The 19004-nt window shown below is 35.6% G+C and overlaps 6 protein-coding genes across 6 annotated transcripts; 3 read left to right on the top strand and 3 right to left on the bottom strand.

Annotated features, from left to right (window-relative positions):
* The first annotated feature begins 873 nt into the window (after nucleotides 1-873).
* Nucleotides 874-1472, top strand: LOC133330460 (endocuticle structural glycoprotein SgAbd-5-like). The gene is made up of 3 exons (XM_061538895.1): nucleotides 874-998; nucleotides 1094-1218; nucleotides 1280-1472. The coding sequence occupies exons 1-3, from the start codon at nucleotides 990-992 to the stop codon at nucleotides 1464-1466; spliced, it is 321 nt and encodes a 106-aa protein (XP_061394879.1). The 5' UTR covers nucleotides 874-989; the 3' UTR covers nucleotides 1467-1472.
* A 2311-nt stretch (nucleotides 1473-3783) lies between these two features.
* On the bottom strand, nucleotides 3784-4096 carry LOC133330431 (larval cuticle protein 65Ag1-like). The gene has a single exon (XM_061538864.1). The coding sequence runs from the start codon at nucleotides 4087-4089 to the stop codon at nucleotides 3784-3786; it is 306 nt and encodes a 101-aa protein (XP_061394848.1). The 5' UTR covers nucleotides 4090-4096.
* Nucleotides 4097-7100: 3004 nt separating this feature from the next.
* LOC133330468 (larval cuticle protein 65Ag1-like) lies at nucleotides 7101-7419 on the bottom strand. Its single transcript, XM_061538906.1, has one exon. It carries the CDS (start codon nucleotides 7404-7406, stop codon nucleotides 7101-7103), a length of 306 nt encoding a protein of 101 aa, XP_061394890.1. The 5' UTR covers nucleotides 7407-7419.
* A 3590-nt stretch (nucleotides 7420-11009) lies between these two features.
* On the bottom strand, nucleotides 11010-11315 carry LOC133330432 (larval cuticle protein 65Ag1-like). The gene has a single exon (XM_061538865.1). It carries the CDS (start codon nucleotides 11313-11315, stop codon nucleotides 11010-11012), a length of 306 nt encoding a protein of 101 aa, XP_061394849.1.
* A 2740-nt stretch (nucleotides 11316-14055) lies between these two features.
* On the top strand, nucleotides 14056-14375 carry LOC133330464 (larval cuticle protein 65Ag1-like). Its single transcript, XM_061538902.1, has one exon. The coding sequence runs from the start codon at nucleotides 14070-14072 to the stop codon at nucleotides 14373-14375; it is 306 nt and encodes a 101-aa protein (XP_061394886.1). The 5' UTR covers nucleotides 14056-14069.
* A 4010-nt stretch (nucleotides 14376-18385) lies between these two features.
* LOC133330462 (larval cuticle protein 65Ag1-like) lies at nucleotides 18386-18706 on the top strand. The gene has a single exon (XM_061538896.1). The coding sequence runs from the start codon at nucleotides 18401-18403 to the stop codon at nucleotides 18704-18706; it is 306 nt and encodes a 101-aa protein (XP_061394880.1). The 5' UTR covers nucleotides 18386-18400.
* Nucleotides 18707-19004: the final 298 nt, after the last annotated feature.

Below are 19004 nucleotides of genomic sequence, written 5' to 3'. Positions count from 1 at the left end.
TCCGACTATTTTTTGTTTTTTTCAAAATTGACGACATTGCAAGGTATACAACTTTTTGTTATTGTTTTGTAATGTTAAGAATAGAATTATGAAGACGCCACGCATGTAAAGACAAGTTTTTAATTTTTTTGTTTTGTTTTCTGTAAAAAGTTCATAGTTTGAAATTAATAAACGGCTAATACCGAATGTCGTTGCCGAGAATTTTCAGCCGTTAAGAAGTTCTTCGATGTCCAAAACATCAGCATTTGACCACCTAACTCGTATCACTGTAATATCTGTCAAATAAATGTTTGTAAGTAAATATGTTAGTGTGTATGTGTGTGAATCTCATACGATTGGAATGGGATGGGGAGGATGATTGGTGGCATCATTGACTATTTTTCTTTTTTAAATGTTACTTGCATTACTGGCACACGTCGTACAGCTTGTCGTCAAGACAACAGCCAGCCAGCCTGCCAGTTCGTCCGTCTGATCACGGATTTTAACAATATTTACTCATCATCGCTTGAGTTAAGTTGTTGCAATGCTGCAGCAGCAGAGCCATGCACCCGCCGCTGCCAGTGTGCGTGCCTGACTGCATTTTCCATGCGATTAGCATTTAAACTTAGACGAAATGCTAAAGAAGTTGTCTGACATTATTATTGGTTGGTTGGGTGGCTAGATGGCTGGCTCTGTTGGAGCTGGACAAATGTCGTGTGCTGGTCGTTTAATGCATACATGTCTGTCCGTCCGTCCGTCCGTCTTTCTGACGCTATGTGTTTGCAAATAGACAGAGAATTACAAACCTTAGATTTTATGACCATGCATGCAATGACTGCAGCCAGTGGTAGCCTCTTCAAAGCTGTCGTTTTCTTCAAGAATCGCCAAAAATGCCTCTAATCGTATAAAATGCATCTTGGCTGCAGTTCTGAAAGTATTCTACAGTTTGTAACTAAACCTTCAAGTCCACTTAGCCAGCGCTGCTTAGCAAAACAACAAAAATTTTCAACATGAAATTGGTGCGTATTGTTGCAGTTCCAACAAAAAGGATTATTTTCAAAAGTTCTAATTTGTTTTTTCTTCATCTTTGGGGAATATCCTCCACCCACAATAGATGCTAGTCTTTGGTATTTTCTGCATTGTCTTGGCCTGTTCCTGGGCAGCACCTCAAGGCGGCAAGGATGTGGAAATTGTTGAGTTAACCAATGAAAATATCGGCATTGATGGCTATAAGTTTAGGTAAGATAAAAAGAAATCTATGTTACAGGAAACCATAGTAATAAACCCTGCCTTCTTCCAGTTACACCCTAAGCGATGGCACAACACGCACAGAAGAGGGTACCGTTCTCAATGCTGGCACTGAAAATGAATCATTATCGGTGAAGGGTTCCGTGTCATGGGTAGCTCCGGATGGTCAAACATACACCGTGAACTTTGTGGCCGATGAAAATGGTTTCCAACCCGAGGGTGCCCATATACCAAAATAAGCTACCACTGTTGTCTCTTCGCATCGCAATACTGGATAATAATTTCTTTCTATTTTTTTTAATTTAAATTATAATGTCTGTTTTCATTTTCTTTTTGTGTAAATAGTTTCGGATAAGTTTTGTTATCCCTATGAATAGTGAAATATTCTTGGGTGAATTAAAAGCGTTCAGTCAGTGTTAAAAGAAATCGGATTATTGTCTATATTTATTAATTGGAATATTATAGAGGTGAGCAAATTGATTCAAATTGTTTTTAAAGATTACATTTTGAATGGAGTGGATTAAAAAAATGGTTGCTGACACAGCGGCAGGCATGGATTCCTCAGCATCAGGACATGGGTGATAGTATGCATTAAATAAAAAAAAATTTGGGGAAGAGCTCTCAAGAAATAATATTTTTCAAAGATAATATGAGTCCTTGTATTCTTACTGGATTTTTTAAATAATATTTTTTCTGAAGATTATGATACAACTGTATTTTGTTTTATAATTTTCTTGAGAATCAAAAATATTGTGGCTTAAAAAATAGAATTAAGAACCACGACAAGGCAAGTGAAGAATTAAAAAATTTGAATTTTTTTTTGAAGTCCATTAAAATTAAAGCTTATTTATTATTTATTTATTATTTAAAAAAGGTCAGAATTGAAATTTTTTTACGACCACCACAAACAATTTTTTAAATATTTTTTAAAGGCCGTCACAAGTTGAGATTGAAAAAATGAGACTCTCGCAAGAGAAGACTTAAAAAAATTTTTTTTGAAGACAATTGCAAGCGAAGAATTTTTAATTTTTTTTTTTGAAAATTCGCAGAAATATTTCGATGTTCCGACCAGTGTCGTTTAAGGTATTAGTCGCATATTCCCACCAAAGTGATTTGAATTTGCCATCTCGGGTTCTTGTAGTTTGAGAAATGTTATTAATAAGTGACTTCTATATTCAATTTCGTTTTTCCCAACAGGCGTGGCCCAGCATGTAGTTGATTTTTAAAGAATATTTTTTTCTAGATTCAGAAAGCCGCGGATGTAACATCCCTATATTAGGTTGGTTAAAAATTCTTCGATTGTAATGATCTTCAATTACAATCGAAGAAAAAAAAAAAATTTTTTTTAAGGAGATGAAGTTTTTTAAAGTCTTCACAGCAAAATGTTCTTAATTTTTTAGGACCAAAACAAGCGAAAATTTTTGAAAAAAAAATTTTTTTAAATATTTTTTAACGGGCATTGCCAGAGAAGAATTAAAAAAAAAAATATTTTTGTAGACCATCACTAGCGAAGATGTTAAAAAAAAGTATTTATTAAAGATCATCAGAAGCGAACAAACATCATTTGTTTATGATATTTTAAATATCCTTTGAAGATCATTACAAGCCGAGATGAAAAACAAGTGAACGGAGCCGTATCGTTGGACGGGACCGACCATACGATACCCTAACAAAACCACCACGGAACTCTAACTTTCTGCGGATGTTTACTTCGAGCTTGGGCAACATTCCGTGATATTTGCTGCCTCTTGGCCGATTAGAGATCAACAGCGCCTCTTCCTTACGCTCACATATTTTCCGAATATTCCCAATATTCAGTACAGTGCTTCTAATTACTTGTCCGCATTCCCTTTACCGTGGGTTGTGTTGTGATGTTCGGCTTCTGGAACGACCCGAAAATCAGACAAAAATAAAGTTTTTGGTCCATTTCATCCCCTAAATATTAAACGATCTTTACCCAAAACAATAGGAGTCTTCATTGGGTAGAACCCATACTACATGCTAAATATCGTGAAGATTAGTCCATAACTGTGGCCTGTATCGTGTTTACAAATTCGAATGGGCAGACGGACGGACACACATGTCTAGATCGACTCTGCTAGTCGAGATGTGACGATCGGTATACTTAAAGGTGGGTCTAGGACCAATATTTCGCGACGTTACAAACTTTTGGAGCTGCACAAAGCTAGAATATCCTGACAACATATAGAGGTACACTCCCTTTACAAGTATTTAATGGTCCCAGTCGAATTTTTCACCGAAGAGATATATTTGAGCAGTGGCATTCTTGGGTTCTTTGAGTTGATTCCCTTGCTAAAAAAATATTTACAAAAATCCATGAGAAAATATCTTTTTAATCCCATATTTTTTCAAAAAATTTTGTTTCAACGTCAATTGATTTTTTTAAAAAATATTTTTTTTTTCGGTCTTTATCCAGCTTGGATTCACCCACCAACCAGCATTTAAAAAAATTAAAAATTTTTGTTTTTTAATTTAAATTTATTTTACTTAGAAAACTAACAACAACTTAAAACCATTGTTGGGAATATTTTTTATTTAGGCAACGGGCAAATGGGCACCTTGAGGTTGGAAACCATTTCTGTCAGCAACATAGTTGACGGTATAGGTTTGACCATCATCACCGATGTAGGAGTAGGAACCCTTAACGGCGATAGCTTCTTCATCAGTACCCAAATTCTCAACGTGTCCTTCTTCTTGGGCCGATTTGCCATCACTGGTCTCAACAGCGTATTGGTATTGTTCGGGTTCTACGTTGGAATCGTAACGCAAAGTTTCAGCATCTCTGGGATCGGAGGCCAAAGCCAAGGCGAATAGAGCAACGAAGACAATGATGAATTTCATGGTGGATATTGTTTTGTTTTCTTTTTCGATTTGATGTGTTTACAACGATGAATCGATGCGATTTGTGAATATTGTGTGGATGTTCCATTTTATTTATATATCCGAAAAATATGATTTGTTAATATGATATGTTAGCATTTGCATGAGACCCTAGACTTGTTTACAATTTTTTTTTGTTGTTGGTTTGACTGGTCCAATAATAAATTCAAATGCATATTAACACCATTTTTGTTGTTGTTGCAGTAGGGTTATGTTAATGTTTTGCATGTGTTCCATGGATTTCTATGGAGTTGAGGTAGGTTAGTTTTGTGGCTGGCTGCATACCTAGCTGTGTAACAGCGGGATCATTAAAGTCAACAATCAATTAGTATCTTTTGAATCTTGTATATTCCATTTAAAAAGATGCCATTAGTTTTTCGGGCATTAAACTAAAATTTGCATAATACATTTCAGATGAGAGTGTAGAGGCGGTTGCAATGCCAACGACCTGTTATAAGACCTATGATATTAAAATATTGTTTTGTGTCTAGTTTTTAAGGTGTCTTTTAGTGTCATAGGTTATGGTTAAAGTTTACACAAAAACATATGCACCCCATATTTGTGTGTGATATTTTAACATATATTTCGGAGCAGATCACAGAAGTTTGGTTCGATTTTTTTATATTTTTAAAATAAACATATTTTATATGGATGTTAAAGAATATATTAGGTTGGGGAAAAAGAAATACATTATTTTATTGTTATGGTTTTATGGTTGATTTTTAGTTCCTGGGCGATGTTACGACAGATAAGATACCGGTCAACTTCGATCAATTCTCCGATTGAAATTTTCGACGCCCGGACTACCTGTGCGAGGTGCATCTTTAACATCAAAAATTCCTACGAAACCAAAATTGCACATAATTGGCTGTTACAGTATCGGAACTATAAACACCATTCACAATATTAGCCGCTTGGCTTGCATTTTCGCCTTTGTCAAAGAAAAACTATAAAATGTACCGAATTTTCTCTTTGTTCACTTCCAATTTTTAACACCCTGTAACTCACAAATGAATGCACCAAACAGCAAAATAATTATACCCTACACAACTATGTTGTCAGGGTATTATAGCTTTGTGCATCCCCAAAAGTTCGTAACGCCGCGAAATATTGGTCCTAGACCCACCTTTAAGTACACCGATCGTCATATCTCGACTAGCTGAGTCGATCTAGACATGTGTGTCCGTCCGTCTGTCCATTATAATTTGTAAACACGATACAGGCCACAGTTATGGACCAATCTTCACGAAATTTTGCATGTAGGATGGGTTTTGGCCAATGAAGACCCCTATTGTTTTTGGAAAAGATCGGTTAATATTTAGGGGATGAAATGGACCAAAAACGTTATTTTTGTCGGTTTTTCTGGTCGCTCCGGAGGCCGCAATTATGGCCCAAACACCGCGAAGTTTTGCATGGAGAAGGGGATCTGGCCAGAGAATAAGCATGCATGTTTTGATAAAGATCGGTCAATATTTAGCGCGTCAAATGGACCCTGACTTTTGTGTGAAAAATGACAAAATTTGTATACTATAGCGTATATATTTACTCCTGAAGGACATATACCCAAGAAGTTGATAGTATATCCAAGAGGAGTGGTTGACCTTTAAATTGATACCAATTATATGGTCGTATGTACTCGGATGTGGGAGTTACAGGTAAATATTTTCAGGAGCTTACGTTTTCATATATTATTTAGTAACATATTGCCACAATAGGGAAGTGAAATATAGCGCTCATCGCTTTGAAATTTTCCTTGAGGATCCAGGTATGTTCAAGGACAACGCCTATATCTAATTTCTGTGATGATCAGATAAAAATTTTGGAATGAAGTGGACCCAAAACTAATCTATAGGCTACAAAACCGAAAATCACAACACACGGTGAAGTGAATCTGGACAAGTAATTAGAAGGGCTGTACAGAATATTGGGATATTCGGAAAATATGTCAATGTAAGGAAGAGGTGCTGTTGATCTCTAATCGGCCAAGAGGGTGCAAATATCACGAAATATTGATCAGGCTCGAAGTAAACATACGCAAATGTTAGAGTTCTGTGGTGGTTGTGTAGGGTATCATATGGTCGGCCCCGTCCGACTACACTGCTCCGCTTTTTTTACTGCGAATTATTACCATTGCAACGAGCATAAATCTGAAATTGTTTGATCGATACTTTGCGAGAAATCTATCAGTATAGCCATCTGTTTTCATATTCTAGTGAGGTAATGGTACTACTGAACAATATCGGAATATTTATGTATAACTTCAAGATACGACAATATAAGTGGTATCGGTTTGAAGGAATGTTATCAACTTATCGGGTCAATTTCCCTGCAGGAATAAATATATACGCCATAGAATGAAATTAAATTAAAATTTTGAGTCAATTTGACCCGCATTATATTTTCCGATATCTATCCAAACTGCCATGAATATTCCCTGTCCAGACCCCTTTATCCGTGTAATATTTCGTGATGTTCCGGTCATAATTGTGACCTCTAGACCGACCGGATAACAACAAAGTTTTAGTCCATTTTATTCCCTAAATATTAACCGATCATTAACAATAACAACAATAGACGTTTCTTAGGCCAGAAACAGTCATACAAACAAAGTTTCATGACGATTGGTCCATAGCTGAGCTTTGTATCTTTTGTAGAGATTATAATGGACAGACACACACGTCTAGATCGACTCAGCTTTTCGAAATATGACGATCAGTGGACGTGAGTCTACCATCAATATTTTCACGGAGGTATAGACTTTTGGGCCTACACAAAGCTATAATACCATTACAACATAATTGTGTAAAGTATAAATACACATCTAAGGTGGTCATTATTTATAAAAAAGGTTCAAATTTGTACCTCTCACGTATATTAAATAATTAAATACAAAAACATTTTCTTATTTTTTCGATTTTATTTATTTCCCTAAAAAAACTATTAACAGCTAATTGTATGAAACAATCTTTGGTTTAGGCAACGGGCAAATGAGCACCTTGGGGTTGGAAACCATTTCTGTCAGCAACATAGTTGACGGTGTAGGTTTGACCATCATCACCGATGTAGGAGTAGGAACCCTGAACGGAGATAGCTTCATCATCGGTACCGGCATATTCCAAATGTCCTTCTTCTTGGGCCGATTTGCCATCACTGGTCTCCACAGCGTATTGATATTGTTCGGGTTCTACGTTGGAATCGTAACGCAAAGTTTCAGCATCTCTGGGATCGGAGGCCAAAGCCAAGGCGAATAGAGCAACGAAGACAATGATGAATTTCATGGTTGTGGATTTGGTTTTTGTCGATGTACTTCGTCGTCGATGAGAGCAAAGTGGTGAGTGAGTAGTAAGTCGATGGTTACATGTGTTTTTATACGATTAGCTTTGACCTGTTAATGCATAGCAACGCAACGCAAACAACCGACATCAGAGTGTTGTGTTCCAGTTTAGGTGCGTTATCTATGCAGATGATTAGAGACACACATATTTCAATTTATGTGTTGTTGGTGTTCCCTTACATTATTTAAAGTTGTTTACAATTTAATAACATTACCATTTTGATTTAATTTTCCAATATAATTGCCACAAATCTTTTTCGGATTATCGTTTTGAAGTCGAATACAATGAATATTCCTTTAGATAATGGGCAATTCAAAAAGGTCCATTCATCCCCTAATTATAATCTGATCATCTCCGAGAATATAGGCCTTATCTTTAACATTAATCGGAACTTTATGTAAAATTTCAAAGCGATATTTTCGGCCTTCTGGTATGGTAATGGTAATAATAATAAACCAGTAAGGAAAGTAGTAAAGTCGGACTGGACCGACTATATGCTACCCTTCACCACTTTAGGTATATTTTACATATGTATCCTAAAAGACGTCGCGGAACTTTGCACTCAGACGTAATTCAGTACGCTATACCAAAATCGAAAGATATAGGGGGCTTTGCAGCTTATGCATCACTTACATATATGGGAGCTATATATAAATCTGAACCGATTTTCACGAAACTTTGCACACATTATTCTAGACTTCATTTAGTATGCTATGCCAAAAATCGTGCAAATCAAAAGATTTGCAGGGACTTTGGCGCACCATTTACCTAAAATCGGGCGAAACTATATAGGGGAGTTATATCTAAATCTGAACCGATTTCCCGAAATTTACAAGACATTATTGTCGATTTAATTGATTTTCAGGGACTTTGGTGCATCATTTACCTAAAATCGGTCGAAACTATATATGGGAGCTATATCTAAATCTGAACAGATTTTCTCGAAATTTAGCACACATCGTTGTTGACTTAATTTAGTACGCTGTCCCAAAATTCGTGCAAATCTAATGATTTTCAGGGATTTTGGTGCACCATTTACGTTAAATCGGATTAAATATATATAAATCTGAACCGATTTCCTCCAATTTCAATAGGGTTCATCCTTGTGCCATACCAATGGGATGTGCCAAATTTCATCCAATTCGGATCATAAATGCGACATGTACTTTGCTCACAAAAATACATGGACGGACGGACGGACAGACCGACATGCATAAATCGACACAGAATGTGATTCTATGCATATTCTCAAAAGGAACCATGTGTCTATATCGATTCCATTTGCCTGTTACAAACATATGCACAAAGACATAATACCCTGTATCACTGGGTGGTGAAGGGTATAAAAAATAGCAATATACTGTAATATCTATTGAAAGGTCAACCACGCCTCTTGAATATACTGTCAACTTCTTTGGTATCTGTCCTTCAGGAGTAAATATACACGCAATAGAATTCAAATTTGGCATTTTGCACACAAGATCTGGTTCCATTTGACCCTTTAAATATTGACCGATTATCATGAAAAGAGCCTTGCTTGTTCCTTCCTCCTTTTAAAATTTCTGACACTCAGGTCATAATTGTTACCAGAAAAACATACCAAAATAAAGTTTTTGGTCCATTTGATCTCCTAAATATTAACCGATTATTACTAAAAACAGAAGCAACCTTCTTTGGCTAGAACCGGTCCTACGTGGAAAATTTCCATAACTGTGGCCTGTAGCGTCTCAGACACACGTCTCAGACAAGAATTATTAAAAACTATATGTGTCATATATGGTCTTTGGCCGAAACTACATGGAGAATTTTTTGACAATTGGTTTATAACTGTGACCTGTACTTAGTTTACTAATTATAATGGACAGATGGACGGACACACATGGCTAGATTGATTCATCTTGTCGAGATATATCGGTGAACTAAATGGTTGCCTAAGATCAATATTTCGTGGCATAACAAACTTTGTGGGCCACACAAACTTAAGAGATCTTCACAACATAGTTGTATAGGGTATATAAATTTACGCCCTGATATTCCTTAAAAAACATACTCTCAGATTTTTTTCTGAAAAATATAATAAAAAAAATCCCTGAACTGACGTTCTTCGTAAAAGAAATATATTAAAAAACAAATATTTTAAAAAATATTAGCCCTGTCATTCCATGAGGAAATATAGTGGAAACAATTTAAACCAGTGAGCGGAGCAGTATAGTCGGACGGGCCGACCATATGAAACCCTACACAACTTCCACAAAAATCTAACTTTCTGTGGTTCTATATTCTGAGCATGGAATATTTCACGATATTTGCCTCCTATTTTCCGACTAGAGGTCAACAAATATTACTAATGTTCAGTACAGCCCTTCTCATTACTTGCCCAGACTCCCTTCACCGTGGGTTGTGTTCGACTTTCAATTGTGGTCTATAGATCGACTCAAAAAAACACACAAAAAAGTAAGTTCTCGGTCCACTTTATCCCAAAATTATTATCTGATCATCACCGAAAATTATAGAATTTGTGCTTGACCACAACTTGAACCTCATGGAACATTTCAAAGCGATCAACGCTATATTTCCGCCCTCCAGTGTGATAATGGCTTATCTAAATACGTAAGCACCTGTAAATATTTACGTGTAACTCCCACATCCGAATACATACGACAATTGGTATCAATTTAAAGGCCAACCACTCCTTTTTGATATAATATCAACTTCTCGACTCTATGTCATTCAGGGATAAATATATACGCTATACAATACAAATTTTGTAATTTTTCACACATAAGTCGGTGCCCATTTGACCCTCTAAATATTGACCGATCTTTATCAAAACATACTTATTATTTGGCCCGATCCCCTTCTCCATGTAAAATTTCACGATGTTCGGGCAAAATTGCGGCCTCTGGAGCGACCAGAAAAACCGACAAAAATTAAGTATTTGGTCCATTTCATCCCCTAAATATTAACCGATCTTTACCAAAAACAATAGGGGTCTTCATTGGGCAGAACCCATCCGACATGCAAAATTTCGTGAAGATTGGTCCATAACAGTGGCCTGTATCGTGTTTACAATTTATAATGGACAGACGGACGGACGGACATACATGATACATCTAGATCGACTCAGCTAGTTGAGATATGGGACCAATATTTCGCGGCGTTACAAACTCTTGGGTCTGCACAAAGCTATAATACCCTGACAACATAGCTGTGTAGGGTATAAAAACTTCGATCTACTATTTCTTATAAAATATTTTGAAAATAATATGAAAAAAATTTAAATTTTATATTCCTGAAAGAAAAAAATTAATAAAACCTATACTCTGTCTGATATACAACCTTGCAAATATATTTTATTTTTTAATTCCTTGCTAGTATTATATAAACAAATTCCGCCCATTGTGAGCTAGTTGTAAAATCTGTTAAACAAAAACTTTAGCTCCAATTCGAAATAAAATCAAACGAAAACATTTTCAATTTTTTATAATATATTGATTTATTATTTCCTTAAAAACTAACAACAACTATTTGTTAACAGTCTTTGGTTTAGGCGACGGGCAAATGAGCACCTTGAGGTTGGAAACCATTTCTGTCAGCAACATAGTTGACGGTGTAGGTTTGACCATCATCACCGATGTAGGAGTATGAACCCTTAACGGAGATAGCTTCATCATCAGTACCGACATCTTCCAAATGTCCTTCTTCTTGGGCCGATTTGCCATCACTGGTTTCAACAGCGTATTGGTATTGTTCAGGTTCTACGTTGGAATCGTAACGCAAAGTTTCAGCATCTCTGGGATCGGAGGCCAAAGCCAAGGCGAACAAAGCAACGAAGACAATGATGAATTTCATTTTGCGGATTTAGATTTTTCGTTTTCTGGACGGTGTAGCGAAGATGCAAAAGCGTTAATGTTACTGAATACCTTTCGTTCGCTGACCTCCGTTTATATACCATAACCCATATCGCCGCACAACAAATAAAACAAAAACAAATATTTATGTTAATCGTGTAAACAAATTTATTGATTTTTATGTTAATTATCGCATCGACTGACTGTTTGGCTGGATGGCTGGCTGAATTCAAAATTAGGCGGGCTATGCTTTACATTTATGTTGTTGTGCTAGGTTATGGGCAAAGTGAATCCCCAAACCAACTGAAAATCTCTTTGGCTGTTGTAAACTTGCATGTTAATATTCTATTGTTGTTTTTGTGTCACATTTTATTAGTAGAGATGTGTCAGTTTGTGCATAAACTTGAACTTGATTTTTGTTTTGCTCTATTAACATATTTTGAGGGATTAAAAAATTCGAAATAAAAAACAAAAATGTATGGAGTTTTATAGGAAATGTGATCATAGTTTTTTAAATATTTCCCAAGGAATATCAGGGAGTAAATTTTTGGTCCAAAACTGTGGCCTGTACAGTGTTTACAAATTATAATGGACAGACGGACGGACTCAAATATCTAGATCGACTCAGCTAGTCGAGAGATGACGGGTCAAGGATCAATATTTCGCAGCTTTACAAACTCTTTGGCCACCCAAAGCTATAATACCCTCACAACATGGTTGTGTAGGGTATAGAAATATACTCTGAGATATTTTAAGGAAACATTATTGTTCAATATAAATGTAATTTTTTTTACAATAATCTAATTAAACATGTCTAAGAGACCAATTATACGCATATAGAGGTTAGGAAATATTAATAAATAGGGAGAAAAATAAAAAAAAACCTTGGAAGAAAATAAAAAAACTCTTGGAAAAGGAAACATTATCTTGAAAAAAATCTACCCTCTGGTAACCCTTAAAAATATATTTGAAATTATATTAAAACAAGTGAGCGGAGCAGTATAGTCGGACGCGGCCGACCATACGATACCCTACACAACTACCACGAACTCTAACTTTATGAGGATGTTTATTCCGAGTCTGAGTAATATTTCGTGATATTTGCCCCCTCTTGTCCGATTAGAGGTCAACAACACCTCTTCCTTACTTGTTTCGAATATTCAGTACAGTCCTTCTAATTACTTGTCCAGATTACCTTCACGGTGGGTTGTGTTGTGATTTTCGGATTATACTCGACTCGAAAACACACAAAAAATTAAGTTTTCGGTCCATTTCATCCCAAAATTTTAATCTGATCATCACCGAAAATTTTAGGCGTTGTTCTTGACCATAACTGGAACTTCATGAAAATTTCAAAGCCATCAGCGCGATATTTCCCCCTCTAATGTGGTAATGGGTTACTAAATAATATCTGAATACGTAAGCACATGTAAATATTTGACTGTAACTCCCACATCTGAGTAGACACATAACTATATTTGGTATCAATTTAAAGGCCAACCACTCCTCTTGGATATGGTATCAACTCCTCGGGTCTACATCCTCCAGGAGTAAATATATATCCCATAGAATACAAATTTTGTCATTTTCACACAAAAGTCAGGGTCCATTTGACCCGCTAAATATTGACCGATCTTTATCAAAACATGCATGCTTATTCTCTGAGCCGATCCCCTTCTCCATGCAAAAATTCGCGGTGTTTGGGCCATAATTGCGGCCTCTGGAGCGACCAGAAAAATCGACAAAAATAATGTTTTTGGTCCATTTCATCCCCTAAATATTAACCGATCTTTTCCAAAAACAATAGGGGTCTTCATTGGCCAGAACCCATCCTACATGCAAAATTTCGTGAAGATTGGTCCATAACTGTGGCCTGTATCGTGTTTACAAATAATGGACAGACGGACGGACGAACGGACGGACACACATGTCTAGATCGACTCAGCTAGTTGTGTAGGGTATAAATATATTTTTGGAAAAGTACAAGGGAGCCTAAAAAGTGATCATTTCGTTGTCAGCACATCGGAATATTAGATGGGGCACCCATATATTCTTGTGCAGAATAAAAGTTAATATTGATTTAGCCATGTTAATATCTCACGATAGGGATTGCAACTTTTATGATAGAACTTCTTCGATATCGGTTTTGGCATAGCTTCCATATTATGGCGCCGCCCCTTTTTGCATTCATTGACATTCTTGGAGGTTGAACAATAAAGTTTACGGACAATTTTCGATATTTCGATATATTGACAACTCCTCCCCACTAAAGAGCTGACAATAACTAACAGCTGAAATAACTACCAACAAATCGGGTTGGCTGCTCTGCAAAATTTTATTATAACCAAATATGCCTACTGAATCCAGCATCCACCGAATTCAGAACGAAAACTGCTATTTTATCGGGAACTGGATTGTAAAATTAAATCAAACCGAATAGTAATGACACTATTAACTATAATCTTGAATAAATTTAAACGATGTAACCGAACACCAACAACACATAAAGTGAAATATGCATATCTTTGCATCTCCAATCTCTAATCATCTGTATAGGATACACACCTAAACTGGACCACAACACTCTGACGTAGGTTGTTTGCGTTGCTTTGCTATGCATTATTAACATGTCAATGCATAGTCGGCTGGCTACTTTAAATCGTATAAAAACACATCTGACCACCGACCTAGTATTCACTCACCGCTTTTGCTCCCATCGACGAAGAAGTAGATCAAACAACCAAAATCCACAACCATGAAATTCATCATTGTCTTCGTTGCTTTGTTTGCCTTGGCTTTGGCCTCCGATCCCAGAGATGCTGAAACTTTGCGTTACGATTCCAACGTAGAACCCGAACAATACCAATACGCTGTGGAGACCAGTGATGGTAAATCGGCCCAGGAAGAAGGACATTTGGAATATGCCGGTACCGATGATGAAGCTATCTCCGTTCAGGGTTCCTACTCCTACATCGGTGATGATGGTCAAACCTACACTGTCAACTATGTTGCTGACAGAAATGGTTTCCAACCTCAAGGTGCTCATTTGCCTGTTGCCTAAACCAAAGACTGTTAAAAAAATAGTTACTGTTAGTTTTTAAGGAAATAAAAAAAATATATTATAAAAATTTAAAAGGTTTTTATTTAATTTTATTTCGAATTGGGGATAACGATTTTGTTTAATCGAATCATCGATTTTTTTTTTAAATAATGCCAGAACGTATATATTTTTAGATAAAATTATTTTTTATGAATAAAATAATATTTTATAATTTTTTTTTTTTGAAGTACATAGCGACATACCACACAAAGTTGTTGTGTGTATTTGTAACGCCGAAATTTGACAACACACAACAGTGGGAAAGGTATGGAATGTGTGTCCGTAAATGCCTTGTTAACCTCGAAGTGAGGCACCAATCTTGACGAAATTTTGCATGTAGGTTAGGTTCCATGTAGGATAGGCCAATGAAAACCCTTATTGTTTTTGGAAAAGAGACATTTGGGGAAGAAATGGTTTTTTTTGTAGGCCGCAATTATGAAAACACCGCGAATTTTTGCAGCTTAAGCATGCCTGTTTTGATAAAGGTCGGTCAATATTTAGCAGGTCAAATGGACCAACAAAAAACAAAATTTGTAAGGGGTATATATTTGCACCTGAAGGTCCTAGACCCGAGAAGTTGATAGTATGTTCAAAAGGAGTGGCTGACCTTTAAATTGATACAAATTATATTGTCGTATGCACTCGGATGCGAGACTTACACATACATATTTACAGATGCAAACAATGCCATTTACATTCCCACACTAATAAATATAGTTGTTTTTTTCAAGTTAAAAACGCCATAATTTTCGGGATGATCAGCCTGACTATTTTGCAAAAACAACACTACTAAAATTATTTTTTATGGAATATAGCGTATATAATATTTTATAAGATTTTTAAAAAAAATTTTTTTGAAGTACGTAAGGGCACATATTTTTCGTAATTTTTTTCTCATATATTTTCTCATGGAATATGTGATTTTATATTTTTTTTAAGAATAGATTTTTTTTTAAGAAAATCGCTGTGTAGAATTTTTTATACTTTGCTTTTTCAAGGGATATTAATTCATGGATTTTTTAAATATGTTTTGAGAAATATCTGAAAATAGATTGTTTAGGGATTATGAGGACGTAGATTTTTATACCCTATATAACTATGGTGTGAGTATCTTTTATGTTGGTGTGCCCCCAAGCGTTTGTAATGTCACGAAATCTTGCTCTTAGACCCACCTTTTATTATACTGATATATCTCGACCAGATAAATCTATCTAGCCATTTGTGTCCGTCTATCTATCCATTATAATTTGTAAACAAAGTACAGGACACAGTTATGAACCAATTGCCAGGACATTTTGCATGTAAATTCGGCCGATGATCAAATCGACCAAAAACATGTAGATTCATGTAGATGTAGATTCGGCCGGTGATCAAATCAATTAAAAACTTTATTTTTGTCTCTTATTCTGGTCGCTCTAGATGCCACAATTATGACTCGAACATCACGAAATTTTACACATAGAAAGGTGCCTGACTATGGATTATGCAGGACGGTTTTGATGAAGATCGGTCAATATTTAGCGGGTCAAATGGACCCAGACTTTTGTGTAAAAAATGACAAAATTCCTTTTTATGGCGTATATATTTACTCCTGGAGGACATAGCCCGAGAAGTTGATAACACGTCCAAGAGGAGTGGTTGACCTTTAAGTTAACACCAAGTATATTGTTGTATGTACTCGGTTGTGGGATTTATACTAAGGTTGTTACGTATTTTTATTTGGTTATTATTAACATTACCACACTAGAAGGCGCACGGATCGCTATGAAATTTTACATGAGGAAATTGTCAAGAACGATACCTACAAATTTCGGCGATGATGATGAGAATGGAATGGACAAAAAACTTTTTTGTATGGTTTTCTAATCGATCTGGAGTCCACTATTGTAAGCCGAACATTATACATTTTACACAGGGGAAAAATCTGGCCAACCATTTATTTAGGGTCAAATGAACCAAGACTAAATAACTAAATAACCAAATGTTAATCGTATGGCTTAACATTATTCGAAAATATTCCAGGGTAAGAAAGATGAGCTGTGCATCTCTAATTGATTAAGAAAATATCGCGAAGTATCGTTCAGACTCAGAATATAGATATGTAAAAAATTTGAGTTTGGTGGTAGTTTGTGTAGGCTATCATATAGTGGGTCCCGTCCGACTATACTGCTCCGCTCAATGGTTTTTAAATTTTGTTTTCAAGAAATATCAGGTGTACATGTGTGTCCGTCCTTCAATCCTTAAACAAAGTAAGACCGCAGTTGTGCACCAATCGTCACGAAAACAAATTTGATCGTTGATGTTTTGATGATGATATCATATTTTGTGGGTCAAATAGACCAAGACTTTTGTACGAAAATTACTTACATTCTGTGGCGTACATATTTACTCCAGAAGGACATTGACCTGAGAAATTTACAATATTTTCTAGAGGATTGATTGATTTTTTAATGTGGGAATTATTCCTTTTTTATTTTTAATATTTGTATGCTTGTAAAGGTTTGTAACTTGGCACATATATATTTGAAGATTTAAAAAGGAAGAAAAATAATTTACCAAAATTTGTTGTTGTTGTTTTGTTGTTGTTTTTTGGGTTCAAAGAAAAGTTTGATAACTCCACACTGGAACATCGGAATCCGAAAATTCCAACTGTGTTAGAAAGAGGACATTCTGGCTTTATTGACTTCGCACAATAATTAACAAAATGGCGGAACTTGAACATTTTTTTTTTTGGAAAATCGCCTATTTTTTACCAAAAACCATGCTATAAAATAAGGAAGTTGTTCACCGTTTGGCTTTATCCTAGTTCATACGAGAGCTACACACTCCCAGAGAAACGTGCCAAAATTTGAAACCGATTGGATTATTAGTTTTTGAGTAATGCCCGCCATTCGTTGTGACCTCATTTGAAAAGCCCTTTAGCCGTCACTTGATGCTTAATAAATCGGCTATATCTTCAAGAGTTCTTGAGATTTTCACTTGAAATTTTGTAGGAACATTCTAGAATTAGAGTAGATACGAATTAAATCAAAAAATTTTTTGACACCGAGAATGGGGGGGTCCCCTTAAAATAAATCATTTTGATGTGTATACTTGACTGTGGGAATTATACCTAAATATTTATATATTTATTGTTTGATATATTACCTTTAGAATAAGAATAAAATTCTATGGCAATTTTGGGCACGTGTTTTAGCCGAATTATACCTCCAATTGTTAAAGTTCTACGGATTTCGGGACCTTGGTGGGTAGTTTGGTATTTATTTTTCTCCAGACAGCAATTTACCACTGCATAGTCCACATATAAAAGTCCCGCTAGATTTTATGTATTTTGAATGATGGAGGTTATACAACATTTGGCCCGGCAAAACTTAACGAAATTGATTTTTTTGATTTGATTGATTTTTTACTTAGATTAAAAAATATATAAATATTTTGTTATTATAGCGATTGAATTGATTGAATGTCACCCCAGTAAAAATTAAAAAATAATAGTAATTTCGTATGAGACATTTTGAAATATTTATGATAAACTCCCAACGAAACGGGTTGATAACTCTACAAAAATTATAATAACCAAATATGCGTATTGAATTTCCCATCATCTAGCGAACATTCATTGTATTCCAAATCATAACGAACATTTATGATTTATGACAACTGGATTGGAAAATAAAATCAAAATGGTAATTTTATTGTCATTTAATGATGAATAAATTTAACTAATGTAACGGACAACAACTAAATTGAAATAGAAGTCTCTTCTCTGCACCCCTAATCTGCATAGATAACGCACTTAAACTTGACCACCACACTCTGACGTAGGTTGTGTCGCGTTGCTTTAATTTACATTAACTGCTCAAAGATTTGAATTGGATGGCTACTTTGAATTGTATATAAACACATCTGACCATTGACCTACTATTCACTCACCGCTTTTGCTCTCATCGACAAAGAAGTAGATCAAAAAACCAAAATCCCTAACCATGAAATTCATCATTGTCTTTGTTGCTTTGTTCGCCTTGGCTTTGGCCTCCGATCCCAGAGATGCTGAAACTTTGCGTTACGACTCCAACGTAGAACCCGAACAATACCAATACGCCGTGGAGACCAGTGATGGCAAATCGGCCCAAGAAGAAGGACATGTTGAGAATCTGGGTACTGATGAAGAAGCTATCGCCGTTAAGGGTTCCTACTCCTACATCGGTGATGATGGTCAAACCTATACCGTCAACTATGTTGCTGACAGAAATGGTTTCCAACCTCAAGGTGCTCATTTGCCCGTCGCCTAAACCAAAGACTGTTTAAAAAATAGTTCTTAGTTTTTAAGGAAATAATAAAAAACAAAATATTATAAATATTTGAAGCGTTTTTATCTGATTTTATTTCGAATTGGTGGTAATGTTTTTATTTAACCGATTTTACAACTAACGCACAATGAGGGTTGATTGTTGAAGAAATACTAAAACAGAATGTAAAAAAAAAATTAAAATATGTTTGTTTTATGGTATATTAAGGGGACCCCCCATTCTCGGGGTCAACATTTTTGTTGATATAATTCGAATCTACACTGATTAAAGAATGTCTCTA

The sequence above is a fragment of the Musca vetustissima genome, unplaced genomic scaffold (genome assembly GCF_032173495.1).
Source record: "Musca vetustissima isolate MV318-11 ecotype Yass unplaced genomic scaffold, APGP_CSIRO_Mvet_v1 utg10841, whole genome shotgun sequence".
NCBI lineage: Eukaryota > Metazoa > Arthropoda > Insecta > Diptera > Muscidae > Musca > Musca vetustissima.
Note: the sequence above shows the minus strand (reverse complement) of the source record. Positions and strands in the feature narration are given on the sequence as shown.